General features: G+C 39.3%; 1 protein-coding gene across 3 annotated transcripts in view; it reads left to right on the top strand.

The window, feature by feature from the left end:
• Nucleotides 1-21,095, top strand: part of PLEKHM3 (pleckstrin homology domain containing M3) — a 170,820-nt gene that overhangs the window by 89,185 nt on the left and 60,540 nt on the right. For 2 of the 3 annotated variants that reach the window (XM_081051707.1, XM_081051706.1), the window contains exon 6: nt 10,900-10,963. In XM_081051707.1, the coding sequence (XP_080907833.1) occupies nt 10,900-10,963 (64 nt within the window). Of the gene's footprint in view, nt 1-10,899; nt 10,964-12,583; nt 13,563-21,095 lie in introns of those variants that run through there. The other variant, XM_081051708.1, reaches the window with a different exon arrangement.

The raw sequence follows: 21,095 nt of genomic DNA, 5'->3' as shown, positions 1-21,095 counted from the left end.
TTCTGAAAAAACTGAACGAGATGCAAGAAAACACAGAAAGGCAGTTTAATGAACTCAGAAACACAATCAAAGAGCACCATGAGCATTTTACAAAAGAGATTGAAATCTTGAAAAAGAACCAAATAGAATTTCTGGAGATTAAGAACTCAATAGAAGAAATTAACAATAAAATATCCAGCTTAGGTAGTAGAGTTGACCAGATGGAGGAAAGAATCAGTGACATCGATGATAGGAACCTGGAATTTACACAGATGGAAGAAGAAAGAGACTTGAGACTTAAATGAAAGAACTCTACAAGAACTTTCTGACTCCATCAGAAAGAGCAATATAAGAATAATGGGCATACCAGAAGGAGAAGAAAGAGGGAAGGGAACAGAGAATATATTCAAACAAATCGTCGATGAGAACTTCCCAAACTTGTGGAAAGAACTGGATCCTCAAATCTAAGAAGCAAATAGAACACCTAATTACCTCAATCCCAACAGGCCTTCACCAAGGCACATTGTATTGAAGCTGTCTAAAATCAATGACAAAGAAAGAATCCTCAAGGCAGCCAGGGAAAAGAAGACGGTAACTTACAAAGGAAAGCCCATTAGATTATCATCATATTTTTCAGCAGAAACTCTACAAGCTAGCAGGGAATGGAACCAAATATTCAAACTATTGAAAGAGAGAAATTATGAGCCAAGAATAATATATCCAGCAAAGATCTCCTTTAGATATGAAGGAGGAATAAAGACCTTTCCAGACATCCAGAAGCTGAGGGAATTTTCTAATACACGCCCTGCACTACAAGAAATACTAAAGGAGGCCATTAGACCCCATCAACAGGGACAACTTGTGGCAACCGAGACATAAAAAGGGGGGGGGGGGCGTAAAGGCCTGAACTGGAATATGGGAATAGAGAAAGTAAGCGTACTGAAGAAACTGGAATACTCTAAATATCAAACTTTCTTTTACATAAACTTAAGGGTAACCACTCAAAAAATCATCCAGAACTGAAATATATACTGTAATAAAAGAAGAAACAGAGGGAAACATCATAGAATACCACCACACAGAAATAATAGACAACAACAAAAAGGCAAAGAAACAATGGAGACACAGCCTTACCAGAAAACTAAAGATAGAATGACAGGAAATCCTCACATATCAATAATCACCCTAAATGTAAATGGACTGAACTCACCAATAAAGAGACACAGAGTAGCAGATTGGATCAAAAAACTAAACCCAACCATATGCTGTCTACAAGAGACACATCTCAGCTACAAGGACAAGCATAGACTCAAAGTGAAAGGGTGGAAATGGACACTCCAAGCAAATGGTACCCAGAGAAAATCAGGTGCCATAATGATTTCCGATGAAACAGACTTCAGGGTGAAAAAGATAACAAGAGACAAAGATGGACATTTCATAATGGTAAAGGGGACTATACAACAAGAAGACATAACAGTCATCAATATTTATGCCCCCAATCAGGGAGCACCGAAATATACCAAGCAACTACTAGCAGAACTAAAGGGAGAAATTGACCAAAACACAATTATACTAGGGGACTTAAATACATCATTGACAGCTATGGATAGATCATCCAAAAAGAAGATAAGTAACGAAATAGCAGCCCTAAATGACACATTAGATGAAATGGACATAATTGACATATATAGAGCACTTCATCTTAAAACATCAGACTATACATTCTTTTCTAGTGTACATGGAACATTCTCAAGGATAGACCATATATTGGGACACAAAATCAGCCTCAGCAAATTTAAGAAGATTGAAATCATAGCAAGCATATTCTCTGATCACAAAACTTTGAAATTGGATATCAACTGCAAAAAGAAAGCAGGAAAAAACACAAATAGATGGAGATTAAACAACATACTTTTAAAGAATAACTGGGTCAAAGAAGAAATTAGAGGAGAGCTCAAAAGATACATAGAAACAAATGACAATGAAAATACATCCTACCAAAATTTTTGGGATGCCGCGAAAGCAGTTTTAAGAGGGAAATTTATATCATTACAGGCCTATCTCAAGAAACAAGAAAAATCCCAAATAAATAACCTCATGTTACACCTTAAAGAACTAGAAAAACAAGAACAAGCAAAACCCAAGGTCAGCAGAAGAAAGGAAATAACAAAAATCAGAGCAGAACTAAATGAAATAGAGAACAAAAAGACAATAGAAAAAATTAATGTGACAAAGAGCTGGTTCTTTGAAAAGATTAACAAAATTGACAAACCCTTGGCTAGACTCACTAAGATAAAAAGAGAGAAGACACTAATTAACAAAATCAGAAATGAAAAAGGGGAAGTTATCACGGACACCACAGAAATACAAAGGATTATCCAAGAATACTATGAAGGACTATATGCCACCAAATTTAATAACTTAGAAGAAATGGACAAGTACTTAGAAATACATAGCCTTCCAAGGCTGAATCATGAAGAACTGGAAAATCTAAACAGGCCGATCACCAGTAACGAAATTGAATCAGTCATCAAAAACCTTCCCAAAATCAAAAGTCCTGGACCAGATGGCTTCACCAGTGAATTCTACCAAACTTTCAAAAAGGATCTAATACCAGTCCTGCTCAAACTCTTCCAAAAAATTGAAGAAGAGTCAGTACTCCCTAACTCATTTTATGAGGCCAACATTACCCTGATACCAAAACCTGGTAAGGACAACACACAAAAAGAAAACCACAGACCTATATCTCTGATGAATACAGATGCTAAAATCCTAAACAAAATTCTAGCAAATCGAATACAACAATGCATTGAAAAGATTATTCATCACGACCAAGTGGGGTTCATCCCCGGGGCACAAGGATGGTTCAACATTCGCAAATCCATCAATGTGATACATCACATAAACAAAATAAAGGACAAAAATCATATGATTCTATCAATTGATGCAGAAAAAGCATTTGATAAGATACAACATCCATTTATGATTAAAACACTTACTAAAATTGGTATAGAAGGAAAATACCTCAACATAATAAAGGCCATATACGACAAGCCCTCAGCTAATCTCATAATTAATGGTGAAAAGCTGAAGCCCTTTGCTCTACGTTCAGGAACACGACAAGATTGTCCCCTATCACCTCTGCTTTTCAACATAGTGTTGGAAGTCCTCGCCAGAGCTATCAGGCAAGAGAAAGAAATAAAAGGCATCCAAATTGGGAATGAAGAAGTTAAACTGTCACTCTTTGCAGATGACATGATGCTATATATAGATAACCCTAAAGACTCCACCAAAAAGCTCTTAGAAACAATAAACGGGGCGGACGGGTGGCTCAGTTAGTTAGAACACGAGCTCTGGGCAACGGGGCTGCCAGTTCGATACCCACATGGGCCAGTGAGCTCTGCCCTCTGCAACTAGAATGAAGTCAATGAGCTGCCAGTCAGCTCCAGGGTGGCCAGATGGCTCACTTGTTTGGAGCACTGGCTCTCAACCATAAGGTTGCCGGTTCGACTCCTCAACTCCCGCAAGGGATGGTGGGCTTGTCCCTTCCAACTAATAATGGCAACTGGACCTAGAGCTGCGCTGTGCCCTCCATGACTAAGAATGAAAGGACAACAACTTGACTTGGAAAAGTCCTGGACGTGCACACTGTTCCCCAATAAAGTCCTGTTCCCCTTCTTCAATAAAATCTTAAAATAAAAATAAACGAATACAGTAAAGTTGCCAGCTACAAAATCAATGTACAAAAGTCCATTGCATTCCTATATACTAACAATGAAATCTCAGAAAAAGAAATTAAAAAAAAAATTCCTTTTGCAGTTGCAACAAAAAGAATAAAATACCTAGGAATAAACTTAACCAAGGATGTGAAGGACCTATATGCTGAAAATTATAAGGCATTTTTAAAAGAAATTGAAGAAGACACAATGAAATGGAAAGATATTCTATGCTCATGGATTGGAAGAATCAACATAGTTAAAATGGCCGTATTACCCAAAGCAATATACAGATTTAATGTAATCCCCATCAAAATTCCAATGGCATGTTTTAAAGAAATAGAACAAAAAATCATCTGATTTGTATGGAACCACAAAAGACCCTGAATAGCGAAAGCAATCCTAAGAAAAAAGAACAATGCTGGAGGAATCACACTCTCTGACTTTAGCTTATATTACAGGGCAACAATAATCAAAACAGCATGGTATTAGCAGAAAAACAGACACATAGATCAATGGAGTAGAATTGAAAACCCAGAAATAAAACCACATAAATATGGACAATTTTTGACAAAGAAGCAAAAAACACAATGGAGAAAGGACAGCCTCTTCAATAAATGGTGCTGGCAGAATTGGAAAGCCACATGCAAAAGAATGAAACTGGACTGCTACCTGTAACCATTTACCAAAATTAATTCAAAATGGATCAAAGACTTAAGCATAAGACCTGAAACAATAAACTACATAGAAGAAAACATTGGTACTAAATTTATGGACCTTGGGTTCAAAGAGCATTTTATGAATTTGACTCCAAAGGCTAGGGAAGTAAAAGCTAAAATAAATGAATGGGACTATGTCAAACTTAAAAGCTTCTGCACAGCAAAAGAAACCATCGACAAAATAAAGAGGCAACCAACTGAATGGGAGAAGATTTTTCCAAACAGTTCTTTTGATAAGGGGTTAATATCCAAAAAATACAAGGAACTCATACAACTCAACAACAAAAAAACAACCCAATTGAAAAATGGGCAGAGGATATGAAGAGACATTTCTCCAAAGAGGACATACAAATGACAAATAGACATATGAAAAAATGCTCAACATCATTAATCATCAGAGAAATGCAAATAAAAACCACAATGAGATATCACCTCACCCCAGTCAGAATGGCTATCATCAACAGGACAAATAGTAACAAGTGTTGGAGAGGCTGTGGAGAAAAAGGAACCCTCATACACTGTTGGTGGGAATGCAGACTGGTGCAGCCATTATGGAAGGCAGTGTGGAGGTTCCTCAAAAAATTATGAATAGAATTACCATATGACCCAGCAATCCCTCTCCTGGGTATCCACCCAAAAAATCTGAAAACACTTGTCCTTAAAGACACATGTGCTCCAATGTTCATTGCAGCTTTGTTTATGGTGGCCAAGACATGGAAACAACCAAAATGTCCTTCGATAGATGAATGGATAAAGAAGTTGTGGTACATATACACAATGGAATACTATTCGGCGTTAAGGAAAAATGATATAGGAGCATTTGTGACAACATGGATGGATCTTGAGATTATAATGCTAAGCGAAATAAGTCAGACGGAAAAAGTAGAGAACCATATGATTTCACTGATATGTGGTATATAAACCGAAAACCACAAAAGAACAAGACAAACAAAAACTCATAGACACAGACAATAGTTTAGTGGTCACCAGAGGGTAAGGGGGTTGGGGGATAGTAAATGAAGGTAAAGGGGATCAAATATAGTGATGGAAGGAGAACTGACTCTGGGTGGTGAACACACAATGTGATTTATACATGATGTAATACAGAATTGTATACATGTAATCTGCGTAACTTTACTAACAATTGTCACCCCAATAAACTTTAATTTAAAAAAGGGGGGCATAAGATCTAAATACTGTGTTTCCGCGAAAATAACACCTAGCTGGACAATCAGCTCTAATGTGTCTTTTGGAGCAAAAATTAATATAAGACCCGGTCTTACATTATTTTTTTTTTGAGGGTTTTTTTGTTATTTTTTTTTTATTAGTTTCAGGTGTACAAGACAAAGTAATACTTAGACGTTCATCATTTATATCCCTCACACTGTGAACCTCCCTCCCCCCATCCAGTATCCCTCCGACCTCACACTGAACCATCACATTATATATATAAAATTATAGTTGGCATTCATTAATGTTTAGCTTCTGGTGTACAATGCCATGATCAGGTGTCCACAGTATCCCTGAGGTGGTCTCCCAAATAGGACGCGTGTCCATCGGATACCCAACAAAATCTTTACAACATTATTGAATACCTTCCCCAAATTAATTTTCAAAAAAACCCTGAGGCCATCTTGTGGTTACCAGCTCCTTCCAAATCCCTTCACCTTTCCCCTTATCCCCAACCTCCCCGCCCCACACCCATCTAACAACTCTAGGTTTTTTCTTTGTGTCCCTAAAACTGTTTCTGATTAGTTCATTCACATAGTCTTTTCTTTAGATTCCATATATAAGTGAGATCATATGGTACTTGTCTTTCTCTTTCTGACTTATTTCACTTAACATAATGTTCTCTAGATCCATCCATGTTGCTGCAAATGATAAGATTTCTTTCTTCTTTATGGCTGCGTAATACTCCATTGTATAAATGTACCACAGCTTCTTAATCCAGTCATCTACCAATGGGCATTTCGGTTGTTTCCATATCTTGGCTATTGTGTAAAGTGCTGCAATAAACATAGGAGTGCATACAGATTTTTGAATTGGAGTTTTGGATTTCTCTGGATAGATGCCTAGCCGGTCTTACATTATTATAAGACCAGGTTTTATATTACATTACATTACATTACATATTAATTACATTACATTACAATTAATTACATTACAAATTATTATATTATATTATATTATATTATATTATATTATATTATGTTATGTTATGTTATGTTATGTTATATTATATTATATTATATTATACCCGGTCCTATATTACAGTAAAATAAGACTGGGTCTTATATTAATTTTTGCTCCAAAAGATGCATTAGAGCTGATTATCTGGCTAGGTCTCTATTTTTGGAGAAACACGGTACACATTGTTCCAAAGAACACATACAGATGGCCAACCGGTACATAAAAAGATGCTCAATGTAATTAATCATCAGGGAAATGCAAACCAAAATCCACAGTGAGATAGCCACTTTAACAGGTTCGAAGTGTTATAAAAAAGACAACAAATACTAAGTGTTGGTGAGGATGTGGAGAAAAGGGAACCCTTGTGCGCTGTTGGTGAGAATGTAAACTGATGCAGCCACTGTGGAAAACAGTTTGGAGGTTCCTCAAAAAGTTAAAAATATAACTACCATATGATCCAGCAATTCCACTTCTAGGTATTTGTCTGAAGAAAAGAAAACCACTAACTCACAAAGATATATACACCCCTATGTTCATTGAAGCATTATTTACAGTAGCCAAGTTATGGAAACAACCTAAGTGTCTATCAGTGGATGGATGGATAAAGAAAATGTGGTGTATATATACAATGGAATATTACTAGGCCATAAAAATAAAATCTTGCCAGTGTGACAACATGGCTAGAACTTGAGGGCATTATGGTAAGTGAAATAAGTCAGACTGAGAAAGACAGATACCATATGATCTCACTTATATGTGGAATCTGAAATCAAAACCAAAAACAAAAGAAACCAAACTTACAGATACAGAGAAGAGATTGGTGGTTGCAGTGGGGTGGGGAATGGAGAAGGAGCTCAAAAGGTATAAACTTCCAGTTATAAAATAAATGAGTCATGGGCATATAATGTACAGCCTGGTGACTATAGTTAATAATGCTATATTGCATATTTGAAAGTTGCTAAGAGAAATCATAAAAGTCCTTGTCACAAGAAAAAAAATTTGTAACTCTGTAAGGTAATAGATGTTAACTAGACTTATTGTAGTGATTATTTCACAATGTATACAAATATGGAATCATGTTGTACACCTGAAATTAATGTAAAGGTATAGTCGATTATACCTCAAAAAACTTTTTTTTTCTTTTTTTAAATTTATTTATTGGGGTGACAATTGTTAATGAAATTACATCATTTCAGGTGTACAATTCTGTATTACATCATCTATAAATCCCATTGTGTGTTCACCACCCAGAGTCAGTTCTCCTTCCATCACCATATATGTGATCAAAAAACTTTTTTAAAACTGGATATTCTTTTTGTTGCTCATCGACTGTGTTCACCGACATAACCATCTCAAACACTCGGCACAATACCCGGCTTATTGTCAACACTCGATAAGTGTTGTTGAATAGATAACTGACTGGCTACAGTACTCTAGTAAGGGAAGATTTGGTCTGTAAATTTATAAATAAATCTTATATCCTGTATACTGTCAGTCATGGCAGTTTTAGGATTTTAGAGCAGGAAGAACTTTTAAGTAGCAAAACATACAGATATGCTACCCTGCTTTTATCCCTGCTACAGTTCATTTCAGTCACCTTCCTTCTTCTAACTCTTTCTCTAGCTGACCTACGTGTGTATAAACCAATGGAAGAGACAGAAGCTAACCTTGATTTTCCAGCCTATTTACTCAGTTCACTGTGTCTCCATTTTTCAGCCCTGCTGCCACATTGCTTAATAATGAAATCCCTTAAATAAGGTAAAATGAAAGCAATCACCTTTGAAACAATTATGCCTTCCATTCAACCATACTCAGACATCCTCTGTCTCCATATTAGATGATCGTACATTGCTACCCTTGTAGCCCCACTGAAAGACTGTGTCCTATGTTTCCTTTTCTACATATATGTTTAGGTCTCCAGTCTTCTTGCAAATGCAGACACACACACACACACACACACATCCCCCCTTATCCATGGGGGACACATTTCAAGACACCGAAGTAGATGTCTGAAACCCTGGATAGTTGTAAACCCTATGTACATTATGTTTTTGTGGCATACATACATACCTATGATAAAGTTTAATTTATAAATTAGGCACAGTGAGAGATTAACAACAATAACAGAATAGAACAATTGTAATAATAAAATAAGGGTTACTTGAACACAAGCACTGCAATACCGCCACTGTCGATCTGATAACCAAGACGGCTACTGAGTGACTAATGGATGGGTAGCGAATATGGTGTGGATACGCTGGAAAAGGGGGTGATTCAGATCCTGGGCAGGATGGAGCAGGATGGCATAAGATTTCATCACACTACTTAGAACGGTGTGCAATTTAAGATTTATGAGTTATTTCTAGACTGTTCCATGTAATATTTCCAACCACAGGTAATTTAAACCCTAGGAAGCAAAACTACAGATAAAGCGGGACTACTTATTTTTTTTAAGTGAACTTTATATTTATTTATTTGACTTGAATCTCTTTTCTAGGAAACTAAGTATGTTTTTTATTTTTATTTTCAAGCTGGTTTAGTCTTTCCCCCCATCTGTATTTTTTATTAGTTTCAGGTGTACAAAACAACATAATGATTAGACATTTACACCCCTCACCAAGTGATAACCCCACCAAATCTACTACCCACCTGACACTGTACATAGCTATCATAATACCATTATGGAATACCACGTAATACCATTGACTGTATGCCCTATGCTGTACTTTACATCCCGTGACTATAATTATAGTTGACATTCAATATTATTTTATATTAGTTTCAGGTGGGACTACTGTATTTTTGAAAAATCTGTAAATGCAATGTTGTGTTCTGGATTGGATCCTTGAACAGAAAGAGGACATTAATGAAATAATTGGTGAAATCTGAATAAAGTCTATAATTTTACATAATAGTTCATTTCTTAGCTTTAATCAATGTACCATGGTTGTATAAGATGCTAACATTAGGAGAAGCTGGGTAAAGGGAGGATGAATGATTTAATCTCTAGGATTTGTCAAGTAATGTATGCTTCACTGAAAGACTAAGGAATGAATTTCCCAGGGAGCTAGATATTACGCCAGTGGCTGCAAATTTTGGCTGCACACTAATTACCAGGAGAGTTTTAATCAGTTTTTCAACACTGATTTCTGAGTTCTACTCATGCTTATGCCCTGTGATTTTCTAAAAGCTCTCCACTTGATTCTAATAGACAGCCAGGGTTGGGATCCATCGTGTTAGACCATCCCCAAAATAAATATCTCGTGCATAACTCCTCTTTTCAGTTACCAAGTTATATTGTAATGATCAGCCTCTCACTTGACTTTGTGCTTCCTGAACTCAGATCCTAGGGCTGTCTTATCATAACTGTCTTCCTAGTGCTGGCGCAGTGCTCAGCCCATAGTGGACAGCCGTGGATGTTAATTGGATAAATGGGTGGTTTCCTTCATTTTGAACACAAGAAAATTGCGTAGTACCATGTCAGACAAAGAGAAAATGCTAACATCATGAGTTTTGTTTTTGTTTGGGTGTGTGTGTTTTCTAACCATCTACACTTTGGTACCTGCCTGCTTATCCATCATCTATTGATTTTTAAGTTCATTCACTGTCATTTATCCAGATGCTATGAATTGACAGTAGCCAGAAATACTGGACTCTGTCAGGGAGTTGCAATTTGAAATATTTTGTTCCATTATTCCAATTTGTACCTAGATTCTGAAGCTTACCATCACTATACGTGTAAGAGGATAGTTTTGATGTGATATTCAGCGCTACCATCCCTAGTAATGGAATCGGAGCCTCTAGATGAAAGACACAGGTTGCCACTCCAATTGATTTTCTCAACTCAAAAATCTATTAATTTAGACAGAATAGTAGAACTGGAAAGATATTTAGAAACATGGAATTCAGTCACCTTCATCCAATAGTGAAGAAACTGAAGCCAGATGGGTTTTGTGACTTGCATGAGATGACACAGCTTGTTAGGGACACAGATGGTACTAGAAACCTGAGGCTCTGGCCCTCGGGCCTGGACCACTACATGGTACCTGAAGCACCTCAGATTACATTAGAAATCCAAGATCAAACTTTTACTTCCATCTTGGTATCCATGTTAAGAAGAAGATCTGGAAAAAGGTATCATTACAGGTTTCTCACAGGATATGGAAAGGAATATAGTTGAAAAGGGGAGAAGGCAGAGGAAAGAGATCTTGAATAATAAGACTTTGAAATTTATCAGAAAAAGTGTGTTTTGTGGCAGCACCACAATTCATTTGTGTTTCTGTCCTTGTTTCCAGAATTTTCCCTAGAGAATACCTCTTTCAACAGATCCACCTGTATTCCCTTGCTGATTTACAGCAGGTAAGCACTCAGAGGGGCCATTTCATTTCTGTTTTCTCGCTGGGGAAGTATATTTGTTGGTTATTGTCGTGGCACCAAATTCTGCCATCATTAGGGTAGTTTTCTTTACAAGTCCTCATAGTCAATTGATTTCTATTCAGAATGGGGAAAAAGAAACAGTATGAAAAGATATTCCAGGACAGTAACAAACGTTGGCAAGGCTGTAGAGAAACTGGAGCTCATACATTGATGGTGGGAATGTAAAGGGGTACAGCCACTTTGGAAAGCAGCTTGGCAGTCCCTCAAAGAATTAAACAGTTACTATATGACCCAGCAATTTCACTCCGAGATATATACCAAAGAATTGAAAACATATGTCTACTTTAAAACCTGTCCCTGAATATTCGTAATAGCCAAAGAGTGGAAACAACCCAAATTTCATCAGCTGATGAATAAACAGAATGTTGTAGCCACACAGTGGAATACTATTTGGCCATAAAAAGGAGTGAAGTACGGATGCATGCTACAACATGAATGCAGCTTGAAAACATAATGCTAAAACATAAAGACAGAAGAATATATATGATTCATCCATTTAATGAAATGTCCCAAACAGGCAAATCCATAGAGATAGAAAACATAGATGAGTGTTTGCCAGGGCCTGGGGAGAGCAGGGGAATGAGGAGTGACTGTCCAGGGTTTCCTTTGGGGCTGATGAAAATGTTCTGGAATTAGACAGTGGTGGTGGTTGCACAACTTTGTGAATATACTAAAACCACTGAATTTTATACTTTAAAAGAGTGAATTTTATGGTATGTGAATTATATTTCAGTAAAAAAAATTGTACGAGATAAAAAGATATAAAAGGCAGTGAATATATTAAGCTCTTTGTGCTCAAGCCAAACAGTTGGATGACTTTAAATTTTAATAAAACATAACAGAATACATAAGAATCAAAAGCATGCTTTTATATTTTAATGAGTATATGTCTTTTTAATGATTGACAGGATAGCAGCCAGGAAGAAAAGCAATATTTTGTTCAACCCGAAGTTTTGAATATGTTAAGCTTTGGTTAATCATTTAAATCAACAACTCATTCCCTAAGAAGCTTTCAGACACTAAATGAAAGCATTATCTATTGATTCTTTCAAGAGTCAATTTAAAAAAAATAATTGTGACAATTTTCAGAACATCTCAAACTGCTGTGATTCTATTCTTTTGTTTGTTGTTTTCCTCTTTGGTTGTTTTGCTCAGAAGAAATGAGGTTCAACTTAAAAACTGTGTTCAAATCCTTCAGTCATTTTTCAAGACTTTAAAAAAACAATCTTAAAAAGTCATTTAAACTGAAGACTTTTGTGTTCTTTGTCCCGAAAGGTAGGAAATTTGTTTTAAATAGTAAGCATAGTTTTAGAGCATTTAGTGGAAGAGGTCTGAGAGAAGACTAAGGTTTTTATTTGCACTCATGCATCAGGTTTAAACCTCTCCCTGCATGTCAGCTCCCTCCACTCCATCAGTCCTGCCTGCCCATTACCACATAACCCAGCAGCAGCGATCTGCTGGCTCGGGTGGAAATTGCCCGGTGGTGTTCAAGGGGAAGAAGCACCGATGAAAATACCCATTATGCATTTATGTATTTTCTAGGACTCTACCTGACCATAGTGTCTGAGGACGCAGACTCTATCACTGAGATGTTTAAAGGTACCAAAGGTATTTCTCGCAGGTGGTTTAAAACAGAATGGGTGGGCTCCAAAGTGAGTCCTCTTTGAGGAAACTTTTCAGAAGTGAGTTTTGATACCGCATGAAGAGAAAGAATCCGAGTAATTCCATATTCATTTTAGAGTGCCAAAGTAGTGTGTCCATTCGCCATAATAAAACCTGCTTTTTAAAGCTTTCTTATACCCTGGTGTCCTTTTTTTTTTCTCCCTTTCATTTTCTGTTCTCTCCCTTGTAATAATCAAACCACACATGCCAAGCAGCTTACTTAAATCTTGGTGGGCTAGATCATGAGCCCCCAGAGCGCCATAAGCAGCTTAATCATTTTTCAGCCTCAGTAAGAAAGGGACAGAGGCAAAGCAGCAGCTCAGGAAACTCCCTGTGGGTGGGGCAGCTCGAGTTCCCTGCATCCATTTACGCTAACTGGTTCTTTGTGCCTGGCTTTAAGGTCCCCAAACTTATCATATGTAGAGGAAGTTTAATTCAATTACCTTTTCTGCCTGAAGTGGGTGAAACTGGATTTAGTTTTTGATCTGTCTGTACCGAGGCTGTACCTAGGCTGTCAGTCCTGAAGGGCACCTTTGTGCCATCATCCCTTGGTTTTTGAGTAAATTTCAGGCATGTTTTCTGGATCGGAATGGTTTTTGCAAATGAATATGTAAGGAAAGGGAACACAGAAGCAAAGAAAATACTATTGCTTTGTGACTGAGCATGTCGCTGGGAGCAGGCAACCCAACCTAACCGACCCAACAGCCAGCCCCATGGTGTCCTGTGCCATTTTGGCCTCTGTCTGGCTGCTTTGTCATCCTGTTTTATGTTAGCTTCAGGAGTCGTAGAGTAAGTTATTTTCCCGTTTCATTCCTTTTCTCACTCCTAAAATAAAATTCTCTATAAAAGCAGATCTTTCAAAACAAAATAATAACTAGAAAAATGCATGTCAGTTTATAATTTTGCAGGGAAAACAAAAGCAAGTAACATGAAGAGTTATAGATCTCAGTAATGATAATAAATATCCTTAAAGGCATAGATTCCTTTCTACAAATTTCTCTTGAGTGAATTTGATTTTTTCCCCATTAGCTTTTATTTAAAAAACAAAATGTAGATATCTAAGACTGATCTACTACCTGACCAAAAAGAAAAAGGTAATAGTTTAACAGACATTGTAAAGGTAGATTTATAATTTAAGTATACATAATTTTTAAATAATATAGTACACAAAACACTAATACCTAAAATAAAGATGCTGAAAAAATTCTGATACCAAAATATTTGCAACCTTCTTTACCTCTCTGTTTTCATTTTTATAAGTCACAATCCCTAAAGTTTTAGCAGATAGATTCAATTCAAAACTTTGGCTGAAGATTTCAAAATACCTCAATGCTTTTGATGTTACATTCAAGACAGGTTTTTCCCCTCTTCTCATTACTTGATTTTGCCGGCCTCTTTGCACACATACTCCCTTACGATGATACACTTGGACAACCGTGAGGAATAAATAGTGCAGACTGACATTGCTTAGCCAAGGGAGTGCCCTCTAGTTCTCGGAGCTGTGGTCACCTGCCCACTGGCCAGTTCAGGCCAGTTATTGGCAAACGTTGTAGCCTATGCTGGCACCGAGTCCCGAATTGTCTGTTTCACCAGTGATTAAGGTGCTCACTGGGTCTGACTAGCACGTCATGAAGCTAGTAGTCGAACCACAAAGTCATTGCCCGACTGTAATCAGTGTCAACATTGTAACATGTAAGATAAGAGCCAAGTACTCTTCCTGGCCTAGTAGCGGGGCCAAGGAAGGCAGCAGATGGTGGGGACAGAGGCTTTCCAATCCTTGAAGCTTGAGTTATGCATTTCTTAAGTCTTGAATTTCAGATGAATTTCTGTTCAGCAAAGTAAATATTGCTGGAAAAACCTATTAAATCTGTGCTCTTTGAATGTGAATCTAACAGAAAATAAAATCTTATATAATAAACAGAAGCTTTCTTTCAGAAGGTGAGAATGCACAGTGGATTTTTTTGGAACTGATAGAGTGGTTGCTTATAAAGGATTGGCAGGCAATGACTAAACATGTGAACGAATGGACAAGTATCAGTACATGTTTGAAATGGGGAAACTGAGGTACTCTTTTTGAGAGCTTTTTCCTGGTTTGATACTTCGAGAAGGGAAAATAGAATAGAATTTGTGTTTTATTTTCAGTCTATCCAGCATTATCACAATCCATGGAAAAGCTTTAAGATGGAAATACAATCAAAAGAGACGCTCCAAAGGGACAGCAGGAAGAGTACCATAACTCTCAGTGCATTCCCTCTCTCCTTTCCCTGTGCAGTATGTGACAAACCATCTCCTTACTCACGTCTCCCTGGCTGTTTTAATGCTGATAAGAAAGTTCCACATTTTACCAGTAGAATACATTAGTATATGTAAGTTAATGTTCAAGAGATTGTAGTTGGTCGTAAGGAGCCAATCAGAGCCCTGGTTTAATATGTCATTCCTCGGACTGTGTAAGTGATAGGAGAATTCTTCTAAAGTTCCTTCTACTTGCTGAAAGGAAAGGTCAGATTTAACTTCTAAATTTTGGCTACCTGTGCTCTTGTGACAAAAACCTAAAATGTATATTAATGACTAACTCTTCTGGTGTTACTCACCTTTGGGGCATATGTAAGTTAAGCACTGAATGATCGTGTTTGTACGTGATTCATGAGAAAGGATACTGGATGATCCCAGGGGTGAGGCAGCCGGTTAGAGGAGCCCCTCCCCACCCGTTCCCTCCACCGCCCACCACTTCACTCCTCAACACACACACACTCTTCTTGTGGGACAATCTGACAAACCGATTTCCCCATTGTTCACCTTCCCTAGGCCTTAAATTTCCAAACTAGGCTGTACCTTCAGGTTAAGGCCATTTCGATTCTAGTTAATACGAAATATATTATTTGAAAAGAACAAATTATTATTTTTGCACAACTTCATGTGTCTTATTATTAATAAGCTGAAAACATAGCATGATATTCAAAGGGAGAGAGATTTCAACTGATAAGTTTGAATGATGAAAAAAAGGGTGGAAAAGTCTGGAATTTGGAATACTTACGAAAGAGATGTGAAGTAGGGAAAGACGCCAGAGAACAGGACTCACAGCACTTAAGAGCCGTGAAGAGAGAGAGGAGTAAGTCAAACGCACACTACCTTTCTCAAGTTGCCTGGGTCGGTCTGCACTGTTTGTTCTACGCTAACACAATCAACACTTACGCTAAGCAGCTGGGCTTGTACTTTTGATGAAATAATGGTGATGGATGGATGAATACACTATCTATCCTAAGCTCACTAAACCAAACTAAAAGAAAACCAAACTAACTACTTTACTGTTAGCCCTTAAACAAAATATTAGAAATACTGATCTGTAAAATTACAACACACAGAATTCTAAAACCGAATAAAAGTTTCTGCTTTTTATATGTCAGAATAACAGTGAGTTGTTCAATGTTGCAGGCTTTCTGAACACTAACCATTCCTGAACAGCTAGCTAACTTTTCAGTTACCTTTTTCACCAGTCCTCCTTACCCATGGAGCTTAGGAATTGTCATCTGTGTGACCTAAACATTTGTCAAAATTGGCCTCTGAAGAAGTCATGCAAATGGTGGTCCTACCTTGATGATTGTCTAGTGTTTTCTAACTAGCGAGTATGATCACCAAAAGGCAATGTTTCAAGCATTTCAAGGCTACTTTTTAACAACATACTTTACTGAATTCTCCGAGGAAGTTATGCAAGTGATTTTTCATAGTCCTGCCCCACCAAGCAAACACAAACTCAGAGAATGTTATTCTCTGTGGGCCCTATTCAGAGCCAGCAGACAAAGGCCTAGCCTAAGTGCGCACCCAGTGCAGTGGCCCTTTCACCGGACAAGTAACAGGTGATGACCTTTTTCACACAGGGGCTGACATCTTTGAATTCACAGTCCACGGGAACACGATGGCTCCATCCCCATAACCAGCTCATCAGTCCCCAAGCCTCAGGAGCCCCAGGAACTTGTATTCATAGCCTCTCAGCACCCCTGATCCCCACGCCATTGTCTACCCAGGCATTAGCAGGCAGGATAACTAATTAGGAGCATTTGGATTTAACAAGCAGAAAAACAAAGCATGACAGCCTGCCTGTGTTGTTCTGTGTCCGCTGCTGCTGGCACTGCCTTCAAACACCCCTTAGCATAACCTGGGGCGAGACAGCAGTGAGTCCTCCATTAAAACATTACTAAAACCTCCGTTAACTACGCCAGGGTTGTTCCAACCAATGAAGGAGTTAGGAAAGAGGACAGTGAGATATCTGTGGAAAAAACTATGCCTTTGAAATAAGTGAATCTTTAAAAAGTGCAAGTGTGTGTGTGTTTCCCTTGGCAATCTTTCAGGGGGGAAGGGAAGGGATTGAATGTTATTCTTTGAAGGATTGGCAGGTTGGCAGCAGAGCAAATGGAAAGCCACTCTCTCTCAGGAAAGCAGGTGTATTGTGAGGAGGTGCTGAACAATTCATGCCTCCTGTTCAGTCTCCCAGGGCATTTCAGATCATGGGCGGAAGGAGAGGAATGAGTGACAACCACTACTGAGGGCCAGGGCTAGAGCCCCAGCCTTCTGACTGCTCCCAGAGGCCTTTAGTCTTGGGAGCCCTGCTGATCACAACTTCTGGGGTTTGTTTTTTTTTTGTTTGGTTTTTTTTTTTTTTTTTTGGTATTTTGGTGATGGGGCCAATTAGTTGAGTGAGTTAAAGCAGGTGATTAACAAGGTGGTAATACAGATTGTTCTTTATACCAGCTGGTTCAGTCTTTGCCCAGAGAAAACTTTGTATTCAGGAGCTGTGGCAGAAAATGTGGCTGGCTAACGGCAGAGTTACGGCTCATTTGGGGAAACTAGGTCAGAAAGATAACTGTGTGTTGTTGAGTGTTGGATAGAGAACCTTTTCTGCCAGGTAAGAAAGAGCTCAGCTGAGATAAGGACTCCAGAAGCCAAACCTGAGCCCCTCAAGTATAAACAGCATCGTACTAGGTGAGTGCTGAAGTCACTTTCCTGGGGGTCCCGTTTCCTGGCCCCCTCTTCTACTTTGGTATCTAACCCTCCAGATCCAACCGGTGGTGGAATTGGACACTCCACTTCCTGGCCCCACACCCTGCACATCACACAGAAACGTGATTAGTCACTAGCAGCAGGGAAGAAAGGATTTGGGTCAAAACTAACCTATCACAGGGTCAGAGAAACAGAACTGCCTGCCACACCATCGATTGGTTAGTATTACCATGTTTCCCCCAAAATAAGACCTAACCGGAAAATAAGCCCGAGCCTGATTTTTCATGATGACATCCCCTGAACATAAGCCCTAATGTGTCTTTTGGAGCAAAAATTAATATAAGACCCAGTCTTATCTTCGGGTAAACACGGTTGTTACCTATTACTGTATACCAAATCATCCCAAAACTTAGTAACTTAAAACCCAAGTCAACCTTCATTGTCTCCCACAGTTTCCGTGGGTCAGGAATTCGGGGTCTGTTTAATTGGGCTGTTTGGCTGTGGAGTGTGAGGAGCCACAGTCCAGAGGCTGGTCAGCAATGTAGTCCTCTGAAGAAGCCTCCGACTGCCAAGGTGGGCTTCTCCCATAGCTGGCAGTTTGGCTGGTGCTGGTCATTGGTGGGAGGCCACTCCTCCCCATGCGAGTCTCCCCACGCTGGTCTCCCCACGTGGGCCTCCCCACAGGCTCCTTAAGTGTCCTCACAACATGGTGGCTGGCGTGTGAGTGATCTGGGGAATGGAAGCCAGGCGAAGCTGGCCTTCTTAGGACCTTGCCTTGGAAGTCAGATAGCCTCACTTCTGTCACATTCTATTCATTTGAAATCAATCGCTAAGTCAGGCCCACATTTATGGGAAGAAAATTGTAAAACCACCGTATCCTGTAATAATAGCATTTTGTATTTGTATTTTGCTTTACCCTTTAAAAAGCATTCCCACAACAACTTTTTAGATAGGTAGGTCTGCCTTTGCAATACCCCCTTTCATAGGCAAGAAAAACGTGCCTTACAAAAATTAGCTGGCTTGCCAAAGCTACACGGCATCTACTGAGTGATGGAGCTATGACTGAAGCCAAGGTTTTCTGAGTCCTTATCCAGTGTTCTGTTTACTGTACTACACGAGAGAGTGTATGAGTATAAAAAACAGGCAGCCTCTTGGGTAATCTCATACTTGCCATGCTTATAGCACAGAGACATAAAGGGGAAAAAATAGTCAAAAAGCTCAAGAAGAGAGAAATAGGAAATTGGTCATGATTCTTGTAGGTATTTGCTGTGTACAGCCTAAGAGGCCTAGAGAAGCAAATGCTCCCCTCTTGCATGATACACTCACAGGGAGTAGCCTTGGCCCCAGAAAGGCATGTATGTACTTTTCTTCACCTGTCCTCTATTGCCCTGGTCAAACTTCCCTTATGCCACCAACAGCCAGCATGAAAGGGGGCCCCAGGAGCCCTTCTGCTTCTTCCTTTTTATTCAGTTCAACTCAACAAATGTGTCGAATGCCCCCTGTGTGCCAGGCAATGTGCTGGAAACAGAGGGCACAAAGCTAAACAAGTCACAGTCCCTTCCCTCCCAGAGCTCACAGTCTAATGAGAGAGGCAGACAAGCATTTTTTATGTCAGTGAAGCGGAACCCAGGGTACTTGCGAAACATCTAACCAAGTGTGGCAGATTATATTTTGCAAAGGTGACCACAACAGTATCTTTCATCCCACCTGCCCCTCTTACACTATGACCTTGACATTCTTCCCATTGAGAGGTGGCGTCTATGTTCCCTTTCCCTGAATTTGGGTGGGCCTGTGGCCACGGAAGTGATGTTATGTGACTTACTAAGCTGGGTCATAAAAGATGATACATCTTCACCCTGGTGCTCTACGGGCACGCTCACACTTGTTGACCAGCCACCATGTTGGGAGGGAACCCCAACTAGCCCACAAAGAGAGACCCCATGGAAAGGCCTGACAGTCTCGCTGAGTCCTTAGCTGACAGTCATTAACAACCACCTGACAGGTGAGTGAAGATACCCCCAAATGGTTCCCACCCCTAGCTTTCTAGGAGGCTGCAGGTGAGGCTACATATCATGCAGCAGAGACGAGCCATCTCTACTGTGTGCTGCCTGAACTTCTGACCTACAGAATCTAAGTATAATAAAATGATTATCTTACACCGCTAGGTTTTGGAGTAATTTGTTTTGCAGCAATAGTAAGCAGAACCCCCAGTAATTCAGCTGTCAGGGAAGGCTTCCTAGAAACTGTACTTCTACACTGAGATGTGAGGACCTATGGATGTGAGCCAGGCAGAGGGATGGGAAGAGGACTTCCGGGTCTTGGTAGCCTCAAAGCCCTCAATAACCTAATCCACAGTGTTTCTGTCATGGAGAAAAGCAGGAGAAAATTTTGATTACTGACTTGGACATTTCTGAAGAACATTCTGTCTGCATGCTTCAGGATTACTTTGTAAATAATCTCAACAAACCTTCACAGAATGAGTATGTTGGGATCACTTCACTTTCCTCAGAAGTGAAAGTCTATTATAGAGTCTATGAAAGAGTCTCCAGCCTAAAGCTGCAAAGAGGGGAGAGTTTATAATCTTTCCCTCCCACTTGTGCACCTGAAACATGAACCCGATTCTCTAACACTAAACCCCTGGCTGAGTGTTTTCTCCCTGTTCATTTATTCATTCAGCAAATATTTATCAAGCACACACTATGTGCCCAGAGCCATGGTGATCCTGAAGTTGAGAGGGCTCATTTTCTCAGAAAAGGACAAGCATTTCTTACTGATTATAGTCAGACTCCTGTGCTCTGCCTGTATGCCAAGAACTTGGAGTAGAGGTGATCCATGATTCTGCTCAATCTAGCGATGCCCCCTGGGATTTTACCCAGGATGCCTCGCGTCAGCCCTCCTACCACATTTTCAGGTGGTCCTCAGGCAGCCAGAGGAAGCCCAAGAAGGCTTTGTCTGGTCAGATGTTGAGGGCTGAGGCGCTTTCTAGCACTTTCACCAAGTTCATTCACTTGATGATGCTCCAGAAATGGAACCAGCAAGCATGGCATCCTCACAGTCCAGCATTAGCACGCGTGTGTCTTAGCTAGAGAACTGTTGGCTGTATGTAATAGTGGCCTGCAATTCCACTACATTTGGGACTTGCTGGTTTTCAACAGTAGCACCCCCATCTTTCTGAGGAAAACTTAGAAGACTGAGTGGGGCAGCTCTTCATGTTATTGTTTGTGTTTTTATTTTAATTTCTGGCTAAATCCTATTAAACCATCAACACATTTGCTCCTGGAATGTTAAACAAGATTCAAAATCATTTGTGACAGCAAGGAAGATCTTCATAGCACAACAAATCAAGAGAAAGTATAGGGAGCAGCACCAGTCATTCAGAAAGCTGCTGAAACATTAA

This window comes from Rhinolophus hipposideros, assembly GCF_964194185.1.
Source record: "Rhinolophus hipposideros genome assembly, chromosome: 6".
Taxonomy (NCBI): domain Eukaryota; kingdom Metazoa; phylum Chordata; class Mammalia; order Chiroptera; family Rhinolophidae; genus Rhinolophus; species Rhinolophus hipposideros.
This window is presented reverse-complemented; position numbering and strand designations above follow the sequence as displayed.